This window comes from Cervus canadensis, chromosome 7, assembly GCF_019320065.1.
Source record: "Cervus canadensis isolate Bull #8, Minnesota chromosome 7, ASM1932006v1, whole genome shotgun sequence".
NCBI classification, from domain to species: Eukaryota; Metazoa; Chordata; class Mammalia; order Artiodactyla; family Cervidae; genus Cervus; species Cervus canadensis.
In genome coordinates, this window is record NC_057392.1 from 30,874,289 (window position 1) to 30,889,299 (window position 15,011).

At 41.5% G+C, this 15,011-nt stretch overlaps 1 protein-coding gene across 3 annotated transcripts in view; it reads right to left on the bottom strand.

The window, feature by feature from the left end:
* The window catches only part of TBC1D5 (TBC1 domain family member 5), a 566,988-nt gene that overhangs the window by 89,969 nt on the left and 462,008 nt on the right, over nucleotides 1–15,011 (bottom strand). For all 3 annotated transcript variants that reach the window (XM_043474806.1, XM_043474805.1, XM_043474807.1), the window contains one exon: nucleotides 10,225–10,310. In XM_043474806.1, the coding sequence (XP_043330741.1) occupies nucleotides 10,225–10,310 (86 nt within the window). The remainder of the gene's footprint in view (nucleotides 1–10,224; nucleotides 10,311–15,011) is intronic.

Sequence of the window (15,011 nt, forward strand, 5' to 3'; positions counted from 1 at the left end):
AAAATCCCTTGCATTCCTATATACTAACAATGAAAAAACAGAAAGAGAAATTAAGGAAACAATACCATTCACCATTGCAACAAAAAGAATAAAATACTTAGGAGTATATCTACCTAAAGAAACAAAAGACCTATACATAGAAAACTATAAAACACTGATGAAAGAAATCAAAGAGGACACAAACAGATGGAGAAACATACCGTGTTCATGGATTGGAAGAATCAATATTGTCAAAATGGCTATTCTACCCAAAGCAATCTATAGATTCAATGCAATCCCTATCAAGCTACCAATGGTATTTTTCACAGAACTAGAACAAATAATTTCACAATTTGTATGGAAATAAAAAAAACCTCGAATAGCCAAAGTAATCTTGAGAAAGAAGAATGGAACTGGAGGAATCAACCTGCCTGACTTCAGACTCTACTACAAAGCCACAGTCATCAAGACAGTATGGTACTGGCACAAAGACAGAAATATAGATCAATGGAACAGAATAGAAAGCCCAGAGATAAATCCACGAACCTATGGACACCTTATCTTCGACAAAGGAGGCAAGGATATACAATGGAAAAAAGACAACCTCTTTAACAAGTGGTGCTGGGAAAACTGGTCAACCACTTGTAAAAGAATGAAACTAGAACACTTTCTAACACCATACACAAAAATAAACTCAAAATGGATTAAAGATCTAAATGTAAGACCAGAAACTATAAAACTCCTAGAGGAGAACATAGGCAAAACACTCTCCGACATAAATCACAGCAAGATCCTCTATGACCCACCTCCCAGAATATTGGAAATAAAAGCAAAACTAAACAAATGGGACCTAATGAAACTTAAAAGCTTTTGCACTACAAAGGAAACTATAAGTAAGGTGAAAAGACAGCCCTCAGATTGGGAGAAAATAATAGCAAATGAAGAAACAGACAAAGGATTAATCTCAAAAATATACAAGCAACTCCTGCAGCTCAATTCCAGAAAAATAAATGACCCAATCAAAAAATGGGCCAAAGAACTAAACAGACATTTCTCCAAAGAAGACATACAGATGGCTAACAAACACATGAAAAGATGCTCAACATCACTCATTATCAGAGAAATGCAAATCAAAACCACAATGAGGTACCATTACACGCCAGTCAGGATGGCTGCTATCCAAAAGTCTACAAGCAATAAATGCTGGAGAGGGTGTGGAGAAAAGGGAACCCTCTTACACTGTTGGTGGGAATGCAAACTAGTACAGCCACTATGGAAAACAGTGTGGAGATTTCTTAAAAAACTGGAAATAGAACTGCCATATGACCCAGCAATCCCACTTCTGGGCATACACACTGAGGAAACCAGATCTGAAAGAGACACGTGCACCCCAATGTTCATCGCAGCACTGTTTATAATAGCCAGGACATGGAAGCAACCTAGATGCCCATCAGCAGATGAATGGATAAGGAAGCTGTGGTACATATACACCATGGAATATTACTCAGCCGTTAAAAAGAATTCATTTGAATCAGTCCTAATGAGATGGATGAAACTGGAGCCCATTATACAGAGTGAAGTAAGCCAGAAAGATAAAGAACATTACAGCATACTAACACATATATATGGAATTTAGAAAGATGGTAACGATAACCCTATATGCAAAACAGAAAAAGAGACACAGAAGTACAGAACAGACTTTTGAACTCTGTGGGAGAAGGTGAGGGTGGGATGTTTCGAAAGAACAGCATGTATATTATCTATGGTGAAACAGATCACCAGCCCAGGTGGGATGCATGAGACAAGTGCTCGGGCCTGGTGCACTGGGAAGACCCAGAGGAATCGGGTGGAGAGGGAGGTGGGAGGGGGGATCGGGATGGGGAATACGTGTAAATCTATGGCTGATTCATATCAATGTATGACAAAACCCACTGAAAAAATAAATAAATAAATAAAAAAAAAAAAAAAAGAAGAAGGTCTGAGCTTTCTGGGAGGACGTGCTTAGCAGGCCAGGCCCCGAGAAGAAGACTCCTAAGTGGAGGCAGACTCTGACCCGGAGAAGAGATGGAGAATCACTGGGCACCAGGCATCCTTGCGGGAAAAACGGACTGGACACCGTGCTCCCTTGTCACCTGGAGCCCAGCTGCGGAAGGTGGGGAACGTCTGCAGAGCCCAGCAGAGGCTCCCTTACTAGAAAGCGTCTGTCCCCAGAGTCTGGCTTCCTGCTGGACCCCATGCAGGAATCCGGACAGGGGGCCTTTTGGAAAGGGCCCACCTGCTCGAACTCTAACTCTGGCATCTTTCATTACTGACATCAGTCAGGTTGTTGAGGCTGTGACATGGGGCAGAGGAGAGCTGGGGCTATCAGCATGGAGGATGATATTGCTGGTCTGGAACCCAGTGTGGCTTCTTCCGTCTATATCAAGGCCTCACTCAATCAAGTGGAAGGGCTAACTCTGGTGATATGAGCTTAAGTAAGTTAGAAGACCTCCAGTTGTGGAGCTGTGTAAAAAGGCGCCAATGGATAAAGAGGCACGTGGCCTGAGGCCCTGCTGCTAGCTCAGGTGTGGATGTTTCATCACCTCTGCAAGAGCAGCAAAAACTACACACTTTAATAAACTGTGCTGTCAAAACAGACAATCTGTGAGTGTTCTGGAATGTAGAAGGTATGTGATTTTACTCTTACTGTAAGAGACTGCAATAGTTAAAAACGATGAAATTCTGTTCCATGAACACTCAATTGGGCATTGCAGAAGTCATAAATTCCTAAATAAATCAGATGGGTCTTTCTGAAGACTGGTCACAATTTAGATGTGCTTCTTTTTTATTTATAGAAGTAATTTATGGTTATTTAAGGACAAAATTGGAGCAGGATTTGAGTGTTAATTTGTTGTTCTGAGCTCAAAAGTTGAATGAAGAAGGAAATGTCAAATCCCATTTTTAAAAAGAAATGTGCAGCTAAGTAAAATCAGAGCACAGTGAACATTATCCACACACGTAATGGAAAATCTATCACGAAAATACCTAGGCACTTGCTGTTAAAGACTTAATTACAGCAATCCATGGTAAGGCAGAGAAGAGAAATCAGGCTTCTTGATTTCTAGAGATATTCTTATCCGTGAAATCACATGTCATCTCGCATCCTCATCTCTCACTTGGATAAGCAGTGCAAATATCAAAGCCCACTGCCGCGGACTGTGTCCACAGACGCGGCACGGATTGGCTCCCTGCCCTCCAGGTGCCTGCCTGCCTCTGCCTGCCCTCCACTCACGCATCACCGCCGGGGGTTCCCCATGAACATTCGCCTTCCCTCTGGATCAGCCCCACGGCCTGTCTTGCTGCTCAGTGACAGCCCTGATGCATGAACTCTTTGACAGCCTCTAAACAGCTAAGAAAGTAGTTGTAAGGCTATGGCTTGAGGGTCCAGCCTGGTAAAAACACCTTGGGCATTAAATAGCTAAAGGGGGACTTTGCCAAAGGTTTCAAAGCTACAAGTTTTTTCATCCTAGATGAAGTAATGTTACAATAAACCAACTTCTAGAGAATAATGTGGTAGTTACAAGGGCTACATATAGACGTGGAGTATTATTTAGCAAGATGATCAAGTCTGTCTCAACTTACATTCCCTGAATTGGTGACTAAGGGCATCCATGCACCTTCTAGCTTGGTCATTCATTCATTCACTCTTGCAAGTCACCTTACTGAGGTATTATAGACCTACAGTGGCCGTATCTTCTTAATGTGTACAACATGATGAGTTTAGAGGTAAGAATGCGTCTGCAAAACCATCACCACAATCTATGACATAAACGTACCCTTCACCCCCTAAAGTTTCCTCCTACCCTCGGTATTTATTATGACTATTTTTATTTATTTTTTTGTGATAAGAACACTTAAAATAAGATTTACTCTCTTAGCAAATCTTAGGTATGTAACAGTATCATTAACTACGGGCATAGGTAGTGCAGTAGATATCTAGGACTTACTCATCTCTGCCTCATTTATTATTAATCTGATATTTTGAAAGGTGAAAAATGGTACTTCACAGGTGTTTTAATTTGCATTTATTTGACTAATTATGAGTTTGAACAGCCTTTTGATGTTTATTTGCTGTTTGTAATCCTTCTTTTATTGAGTGCATACTATATTCAAGGCACTATTTTAGGTGCTGAGGATACAATAGACAATAAGACAAACATGCAGAATTTATATTTTAATGTAAGAAACAATAAAAACACTGAAAAAGTCGAACAAAACGCTAAAAATACCATTTCAGGTAGTAAGAATTGCTATTAAAAAACCCCATAAAAACAAAAATAGTAACAAAGCAAAATAAAAGGAGTCAAGTGGTCCGTTATTTTAGACACAGCAGTCAAGGAGAGGCTCTCTGAAGAGACGATATCCAAGCACAGACTGAACAGTTAGTGTGGATTCTCAGGGAAGAGCCCAGGCCTGGGGGAGAGCAAGCTCAAAGCTCCTGAAGGGGGCGCCTGATCAGGAGCTGAGGGGACGGCCGCGGGCCAGTGCGGCCGGAGTCCAGTGAGCCGGAGGGGCACAGACGGGGGTGCAGAGACAGGGACCGGGCCGTGCAGGGCCTCCCTGCAGCGCTGCCAGGCATGCTGGGAGGCCACTAAGGGCTCTGAGCAGAAAAGCGGTAAGACTGGGCCTCCCAGGAGATGAGTCAGGAGGCCGTGGGGAGACTGGAAGGACACATGATGCAGTACCAGCAGGGCAGAGACCGGAAAGTGACAGTTTCAGGATATAGTTTGAGCAGGCGCTGCTGATGGACCTGACGGGCGTGGTCATGGAGAGAGAGGAGTCCAGGGTGTCCTAAGGCTACATCAGCCAGTCAAGACATTCACGGTTTCTGAGAACACTGGGGGTAACAGGTGTGTGGAGGTGAAACCAAGAGTTCAGTGCAATCAAGCAAGCCTGGAGTTAAGGAAAGAAGTCAGGCTGCAGACACAAATGAAGGGCCCTTCAGCCATAAATGGAACGCAGCGCCAGGACCTGGGCTGAGGTCCTCTGGGCAGAGAAGAACATGGCAGGAGGTGGGATGGCCCCTGAGGCAGGGTCTTGTACTTCTTACTGAACTCTGCAAGTTTCCACATATAAATGAAATAGTTTGTCAGTCATTTCTTTCACAGATATTTTCCCAATTTTCTGTTTGCTTTTTTTTTTTTTTTTATTTTTTTTTTCCAGTGGGTTTTGTCATACATTGATATGAATCAGCCATGGATTTACATGTATTCCCCATCCCGATCCCCCCTCCCACCTCCCTCTCCACCCGATTCCTCTGGGTCTTCCCAGTGCACCAGGCCCGAGCACTTGTCTCATGCATCCCACCTGGGCTGGTGATCTGTTTCACCATAGATAGTATACATGCTGTTCTTTTGAAACATCCCACCCTCACCTTCTCCCACAGAGTTCAAAAGTCTGTTCTGTATTTCTGTGTCTCTTTTTCTGTTTGCATATAGGGTTATCGTTACCATCTTTCTAAATTCCATATATATGTGTTAGTATGCTGTAATGTTCTTTATCTTTCTGGCTTACTTCACTCTGTATAATGGGCTCCAGTTTCATCCATCTCATTAGGACTGGTTCAAATGAATTCTTTTTAACGGCTGAGTAATATTCCATGGTGTATATGTACCACAGCTTCCTTATCCATTCATCTGCTGATGGGCATCTAGGTTGCTTCCATGTCCTGGCTATTATAAACAGTGCTGCAATGAACATTGGGGTGCACGTGTCTCTTTCAGATCTGGTTTCCTCAGTGTGTATGCCCAGAAGTGGGATTGCTGGGTCATATGGCAGTTCTATTTCCGGTTTTTTAAGAAATCTCCACACTGTTTTCCATAGTGGCTGTACTAGTTTGCATTCCCACCAACAGTGTAAGAGGGTTCCCTTTTCTCCACACCCTCTCCAGCATTTATTGCTTGTAGACTTTTGGATAGTAGCCATCCTGACTGGCGTGTAATGGTACCTCATTGTGGTTTTGATTTGCATTTCTCTAATAATGAGTGACGTTGAGCATCTTTTCATGTGTTTGTTAGCCATCTGTATGTCTTCTTTGGAGAAATGTCTGTTTAGTTCTTTGGCGCATTTTTTGATTGGGTCATTTATTTTTCTGGAATTGAGCTTCAGGAGTTGCTTGTATATTTTTGAGATTAATCCTTTGTCTGTTTCTTCATTTGCTATTATTTTCTCCCAATCTGACGGCTGTCTTTTCACCTTACTTATAGTTTCCTTTGTAGTGCAAAAGCTTTTAAGTTTCATTAGGTCCCATTTGTTTAGTTTTGCTTTTCTTTCCAATATTCTGGGAGGTGGGTCATAGAGGATCTTGCTGTGATTTATGTCGGAGAGTGTTTTGCCTATGTTCTCCTCTAGGAGTTTTATAGTTTCTGGTCTTACATTTAGATCTTTAATCCATTTTGAGTTTATTTTTGTGTATGGTGTTAGAAAGTGTTCTAGTTTCATTCTTTTACAAGTGGTTGATTCATTTTTTAAAACATTTCTGACATATCTATTCAGAAACAATTGTGCAATAAAATCCACTAGTCCTTCCCTTTGTGACTTCTTCCATGACTTTTAAGGATAAAAAGTCAAGTAACTAGAGGTCAGACAGATTCTTGGGTTTTATTTCTAAGTTTGCTTGTTTGAGTGAACTCTGATTAACTCAGAATTTGTTTTGCTGTGTGTTAAAGTTATAAGTTGGTATCTTTTCAAAAGACTTGTCTAGTTTCCCAACACCATGTACGAACTTCTCCCTCATTCACTTGTCTGTGATGTCTTCACACACTACATACACTTCACTTGCTCACTTTCAGTTCCAGGCTTTGAATCTGCCAAGGTGACGATGAGAGAGCTGCCTCCTAGTCCTTACAATGACACTGCATAGAGGAACCTCAATGTGCTTACAAGGAAATACATAAAACAGAACCAACAATTTTGAGAAGAATGCAGGGACAGAAAGCTAAACGGAAGATAAAACATGAAGGGGAAAAGCAAAGAGTACAGTCTATTTCCTTCTTTGAAAAAGAAGAAAAGGAGATATTGAAAAATGTTAAAAAAAAAAAAAATCACGTATACACAACAGCTATCAGCTTGCGCACACTAGCCAGGATTATCCCAGGTGCCCTCAGGAGGTAAGACAAGCGACCTGCCTGCAGGGGCTCAGAGCTCAGTGTGGAGACTGGCAGACAGACGACGCATGTGCATATGGCTTCAGTGAGAAATGAGCGCTACAGTAATGAGACGGAGCCACCAGGCAGAGGGACCCGGGAGGTGAGGACAGAACAGAGACCGAGAGAGGCCTGTGCGGCGCGCAGACGCACAACGGGCACAGAAAGAGATGCTCATCATCACTCGTTATTAGAGAAGAGCAAGTCAAAACTACACTGCGATATCATCTCACACCAGTCAGAATGGCCGTTACCAAAACGTCGACAGACAATGCATGCTGAAGAGGCTGTGAAGCAAAGGCAGCCCTGTGCGCTGTGGATGGGGATGCACGCTGGGGCAACCACTATGGAAAGCAGTACGGAGGGTCCTCAGAAAACTAAAACCAGAGTTGCCATATGGTCCAGCAATCCCACTGCTGGGCATATATCCAGATAAAACTGTAATCCAAACAGATACATGCACCCCTGTGTTCACAGAAGCATGATTTACAGTATCTAAAACACAGAAACAACTCAAAGGTCCATTGACAGATGAATGGGTAAAGAAGATATGGCCCATGTATAGTGTGGATGCTACCCAGTCATACCAAGAAGGAGATAATTGTCATTTGTGGCAACATGATGGACCTAGAGATTATCACACTAAGTGACGTAAGTCAGAGAAAGACAGATGCTATATGATATCACTTAAATGTGGTCTCTAAAATACAACATGGTGTTGGTGGTTTAGTTGCTCAGTTGTGTCCGACTCTTGCGACCCCATGGACTGCAGCCCGTCAGGTTCCTCTGTCTATGGGATTTTTCCAGGCAAGGATACTGGAGTAGGTTGCCATTTCCTTCTCCAGGAAATATGACATAAATGAACATATTTACAAAACAGAACAGACTCACAGACACAGAGAGCAGATCTGTGTTTCACAAGGTCGGGGGGGGGGGGCGTGTGGGAGGGGTGGATTGTGAGTTTTCGACAAGCAGATGCAAACTGTCGTCTACAGGATGATGGACAGCAAGGTCCTAGCGTACAGCACGGGGACCCATATTCAACATCCTGTGATAAACCTCAATGGAAAAGAACAGAAGAGGAATGCATGTATGCATAACTGAACCACTCTGCTGGACAGAGGAATGAATGCAACACTCTAAATCAACCATACCTGCATACGGTTTTGTGTGAGATGATGTTCGTGCTGAAGCCACAGAGAAAGAGGGAGGTGGGAGGGGAACAGGGAAGGCCCTGGCAAGCTCCAGTGGGAGGTAGGAGAAAGGGAGGCTGAGGAGGTGCGGTCACATGGGACAGGCAGGGGGAGATAGCAGACTGCTGAGCCCTGGAGCATTTCAGTGGAAGCGCGGTACTCTGCGCGGTCCTGTGAAAACTCACCTGGGGGCCGGGGAGGGGGTGGGGGTGTGCACAGCGGGTGTGGGGAGGAGCCCAGGGGCCAGAGGGGACTCCAGCTAGGAAGAGTCTGCACGAAGAAAGGACCTCAAACACACTTTAAAGAGCACTTCCAGCCTCCATACTTGACATGAGAGGAAGGAAACACAAGTGGCTAGACCGTACGATTCCTGAGGGCAGGGGTTTTTGTTTGGTTTGTTCACTCTCTTCAAGGCCTAGAATAACAGCAGTCTGGCACTCCAGAAAAATTTGTGAAACTGAACCAAAGTGACTACAGGGAATAACCCTTTTATCTGTGAAAGAAAAATCAGATGGACAAACAGGAAAGCGCTTCAGGCCTCCCCTGGTGGACCAGTGGTTAAGAATCAGGTTTGCAGTGCAAGAGACGCTGGTTCAATCCCTGGTCTGGGAAGAGCCCACGTGCCACAGAGCAACTCAGCCCAGGCGCCACAAGTACCGAGCCAGCGCTGGGGCCCACAGGCCACGGCTTCTGACGCCTCCCAGCCCAGAGCCCGCGCTCCGCAGCAGGAGAAGCGACTAGGCAACGGGAGCCCAAGCACTGCACCTAGAGAGCGGCCCGCGCACTGTCGCCAGGAGGGCCTGCGCCCGCCACGGAGACCCAGCGCAGCGAAGTCAGAGCTCCCGAGAGCCTCGCAGGCCACACAACTGCTCCCATGATTACACAGCCCATCAGAGCAAGGGACAGACTTCAGACAAGTATACGGGATTTAAAAATAACACTGCACTAAAACAGGGTTCAAATCGCAGGTTTCAATATAGCTGTGTTCTTAATAAAACCCTTCTCATCCCTTGGACTATGGGTTTCAATGTGTCAGGAATTACCTCTTTTTTTTCTTTTTCTTAACTCCAAGTAAGAGAAGAACACACCATGTACGTGTTCTCCATCCATGTACCTGAGGTTGCTGAACTTCTACTGAAGAAAAGTGAGCAACAGGCAAAATGCTTAAGAAAATTTGGACAACTTACAGCATTTATCAGGACTAACATTTCAGTCTTTCAGAGTAAACTTTGAAATTAAGTTCTAATTTCAGATGGTTCTGGTTTGACAAGTTAACTCTTGAGACATCTGAGTATGGTATTATGAAAGAACAAAACTGTTCATCAACCCTTTATGCAAGTGTGAATTTCTTTTAAAAGTAGGATTTTAATGATGTTTTATTCCTACAGTGACCCTTAAAGTTTCTATGTATGTAATCACAAATGCACACATAAGATGCATTTATAAGCTTATTGTGCAGTTCTAAAGACAGTTGGGAAACCCAATTTTAATTTTGTTACTGAAATAATTTAAACATATATTATAGAACTGCCTCTTTTCAATCAACAAAAAGGATCTAGAAAGAGATTATACATGTAGGCACAATTTATTTTAGGTTTATTAGTGTTAGAAAAATGAAGTTGCCAAACTTCAATCTGTAACAAGTACTCTTGTACTTATTTAATTTTTATTACCACTGACATCAACATACCTTTTCTCATACCTCCAAGAAAAACTCAGATAATTTATTTAACAGAGATTCATTACATGCATTAACCACTGATACACTAAAACCTAGAAAATTATTTTCAGCAAATGTGTAAAATTTCCTGACAATCTTCAAGAATATCTTAGTGACTTAGAACTTTCATCAGAGAAAGACGACTTACCGGCTTTTATTCATGAGATCTGCTCCTCGGGCTTTGTAATAATCTAAATTTGGATGGAATTGATAAGTCACTGGTCTTGGATTTCTCTACAGAAAAAAAGCAATAAGTTAAAAATGTATAAAATTATGTAATTTGTATATTAAGACAAAAAACGATGAAACAATTGCTTTTATACTCTTAAAGAAGAAATACATATAATAATGATGTTTAATAATTAATGTGCTTGGGTAATTTTTTCATTGTTGAAGTTTTGCCCTAACTTATCTTTGTCTGATTAAACACAATTTAACACATTTTACTTTTACCTGTCTCAGGTCACACTGATTTATTCCTTTCATTAGATTCCTTTTCTATAATTTTGATCAGTTTCAATGCCTTTCCAAAATACAATCAGATAAAATCACAACAAAACTGAAGTATTATACAAGATGTAACACCAGCACAATCTATTCTTAGGACTAGGAGACACAACAGTGGTCAAGAAAGCTACATTTTGAAGAAGAGCAAAACCCAGTTTTTGACAACCAGAGTGCTAACTATGCCCAGTAGGTGGCACACTGGGTCTTTCTTCTTCTAAAATGAATGTTATTCTGGAATTCAGCAATTCTTTTCAAGTTAGCAGTTTGTATTTCATCTGTTCTTATGTACGAGTTGAATAAGCGCCCAGGTAGTGGACATATTATCACGGTACCACCACAATATGAAAGCAAACTGACCAATGCACATTTTTATAAAAGCAGCAATACATTGTACTTTCTGGCATTTAATATTATTTGTAAACTTGCAGAAATGTTCTTGAATCATTAGGTTGGGTGTGTCTATTTAAACAGGTTGCTATTATTTAATGTGTCTATAATTTAGAAGTATAAAGTTCCTTGTGCAAATAAAAATTAATCAAATACACTTCTACAAAAACACACTTTTATAAAAATGTAACACGTTAATAGCACAACCTGAATATCATCATCTCTAAAAGGTTAAACTACATGTTTTTCACTAAAAAGTTTTTTAAAACAAGTAAATGTGATCCAGTGTTTACCTAAACATGTAACTCAAACTAATAATTGGGACCTTGAAACAGCATGCCCTGTCCTTTGAGAGAGCCAACTAGACACAGAAAGGCTGAATTTTATTTTAACAGAAAATTATCAACATGCTTTGATATCGGTCCTTGGAGACATAACCCCAAGGCACGGATATACTTTCATGTAGGTGGGGGATATAATTGCTAAGGTTAAATAGTTTGAAATTCATCAAGCTAACAAGCTGCATCTTAAGGCCGTGATGGACCTTTTCTTTTTCTGCTGAAAAGAGAGTATTTACACAGCTCAACCCTTTCATATCTTATCCAAGTCAGCCCTAATCATCTGACAAAAATGACAATCCCTTGATTTAGCTCCAGCTACTACTCCACTGGTTTGGTATTCAACACAGTTCTACAATAATCAAATCTGAATTGCCTTGATGAAGATAACTGATGCTTCCATGACTACCATACTATTAAGTCTAACAGTGCAACTTCTCGCTCTCCAGGAATTACATAGGTTTCCTCGTGGTAGCTGATGACAACCTGGACCCAAGCATAACGGGAAAACGAAATAGAGGTCAAAACCACGGGCAGATTGACAGTGCATTCATGATTTATTTTTAAAATTAACTTTCCGAAGACTATCACTCATGACCAGTTTTGCTCCTTGTTCTCAGTACTTGGAAACATTTCGTTTTTACTACTATAAAAGGCTTTTCTTCTCTGACTTTCAACAAATTAATAAAGGATTATGTTACTTTTTGCTAGAAAACAATGAAAGAAGGGAAGGCACTGTGCAATTTCCTGAAATATCTTTATAAAGAAATGACAAGCAATTCAAGACGTGAAGCTCTGGTCTATCTAAGCACTTAAAGCCATTATTAGCAATAATGATCTAACTTGAACATATGAATGAGCCTCAAGTATTGCTTTCACTGAGGTCTATTTAAATTTCTAGGAGACTTACTAGTATCAAACAGGAGAGGCGGCTTAAAGTGACGCCGCATAGGGGATAGGAAAAAAAAAAAAAGGAATGAAAAGATGATGTTGAGAAACAGTATTTGAAATGTAAGAAAATAAAATCAGAGGTTACAATTGAAAGTTATTCCACAGGATTTTCTATCTGCTGTTACTAAAACATAAGTAGATACACACAGGGGTGTTCTAGACTAGCCCTGTCCCACAGAAGTATAACAAGGGTCACAAATGCAAGCTTTGTATGTAATGTAAAAGTTTCTAGCAGACCACATTAAAAAAGAGAAAAAAACAGAGTGAAATTACATATAATAATATTTTGTTTCATTTGATATAACCAAAATGTTGACACTTAAACATGTAATCAGGGTAAAAACTGAGATATTTTATATGCTTTCTTTTGTACAAAGTGTTTGAAATCCAGCATACATTTTACAGATAGCACATCTCAGTTTGGACCAGCCACACTTGAAGGGCTCAATGGCCACAAAAAGACTGTAGCTGCTGTAGCTACTGTAATGAACAGAACGGAACCAAATGTCTGATGTGTAAGTACGGAAACATGTGGCTACAGAAATCACATATATAGACACCTAGTTATAAAAGGCACATACTTTTATACAGTAAGATTCAGGGCCCCCAGCTCTTTAGTTCACCTATAATTCTTCTCTTTTAACACATTATTGACTGAGAGATTTTTGCAGAAACGATTACCTGTGGTTGGCGATTTGTTAAGTGAATCTCGAAATGTCTCAGGTCAATAATGTTTGGGTAACAAAAGACGTATTAATATGTCTCTGGTCAATAATGAATTAATTCAGTTACTTTTGTGTCTCCTGAATATGGTTTTACAAAGTTAAGAAATTTTAGAGCAGTATCTTCTCACTCAACTATGTACCAACATAAGAGGTGGGATGAGATTACATGAGCAGAAGTCTAACCTTACGCAGTGGAATCATTTTAAAAGTAAGAAGATATTTGTCTCTCTTGTTTTAAAGAATTTTTTTCCAAACCAAATTTAATAGAAATACAACAGCTTTTAATTCTTACTTTTTATAGATCTGGAATTTCCTCTAAAATTTAAGAGCCACTAGAATTCTACACACATAAAACTCTTCATGTAAGAAAGACCAGACCTCACGACAGTTGTAAGATCTCATTGTTCAGGACACGTGATGTCGACAACTTTAACCTGGTATGTCTTTGCAAAGGATTGGGACAATTAGCAATTATTTTAAACCCATTTTCACACAGTCAAGATTTCAAGTATTATAAGCTTGCCAAGCCAGTGTACATTAACAAAACAACAACAAAAAATACCACTTTGGGGGGAGAATTCTTCTTCAGAAGAAAAAATGGTAAACCTAACTTATGTTGGTCTGTGTACAGAGACATAGCAATTATGTTTCATGACTGAGAGGTCAACATAACTACACATGAAAATGCAGAAATCACAAACTGAATTCACCGTGGATTTACTGTGCCTTTCCTAGACCAACCTGGATGGACTTGAAATAAATCTTCCACAAGACTGCAGCTAATTTACTTCCCAAGTACCATTCCATCCTTCTCTGTTAACAAGCTATCAAAGCTCTTCTGAAGGCTCTCTCTTCAGCATTTACTTTACCGCAACACAAGAAAGCTGGAACTCCCACCCTTGGGACTAACGAGCTGGAATCTGGGGAGGCAGCCTAGAGCCTCGTGGGCCAAAGGACTTAACACAAGCAGGACAGATAATGGTGGAAACAAGAGTCTTAGAGGGAACTACATGGGAAAGACCAGACCAGACCAAACGTGTGCAGTACTTCTGTATTTTCAAAGTGCTTTTGTTAATTTGGCATGACAAAGTCAATTTACAAGTAGTGCTTAAATGACAGCAATCAATGTTAGGGACAAAAGTGACTGAAGCCTAACCTCTCCGTTGCGGTTCACGTCCTTCACTTCTGAGGTCTGTGGTGTACGACAATAAGCTGAGCCTTCACGTAACCAGGTAAAATGCCCTCCCTTACCGAGCGTGGCCTCGGACGGTGGCCCAGCCCCTCTGCTCACTCTGAGACATAGCCCTTCCCTGCCACTCCTACCCACACAGTCACACTTCAGATTTTAAGTTCAAACTCACTTTTCTATGGCAGTACATTGCTTAGCTGCTGTGTCTGACTCTTCTGTGACCCCATGGACTGTAGCCCGCCAGGCTCCTCTGTCCATGTGATTTCTAAGGCAAGAATACTGGAGGGGGTTACCACTTCCTTCTTCAGGTGATCTTCCCGAAACCAGGGGTCAAACCCACGGTTCCTGTTGTGACTCCTGTTTTGGAGGTGGATTCTTTACCTCTGAGCCACTGGGGAAGCCCAAAATCACACCACTAAATGGTAGTATACGAATACTTAAATGCTAACCCACACTAAGTACAACCAACCACAAGAAGCACACTTAACCACAAGATGAAATGTGACCATTTTCTGAGCTTGGTGAAATCAAGCTCATCCACAAGGGTCATTACAGACAGAACACTCTAGATTGGACTCATCCCGCTTGGAACAACACAGTGCCTTTCAAAGGCCTGATGCTTGTAACACATGGAAGGCTGAGAAGAGCAGAAGGGGCCCAGGGCCAGTGACCCCGGTGGTGATGTACGTACCAGCAGGAGGTGAAGAAGGATTCAAGTTCTACGTGAAACACACAGGGACTGCGGCAGACCTGACGTCTGCTTTAGGGGCTCAGGCTGCCCAGTAGCGGAGGCGAGAGATTGGCGGTCAGGGAGGTTTGAGTCCACGCCACCCACGCC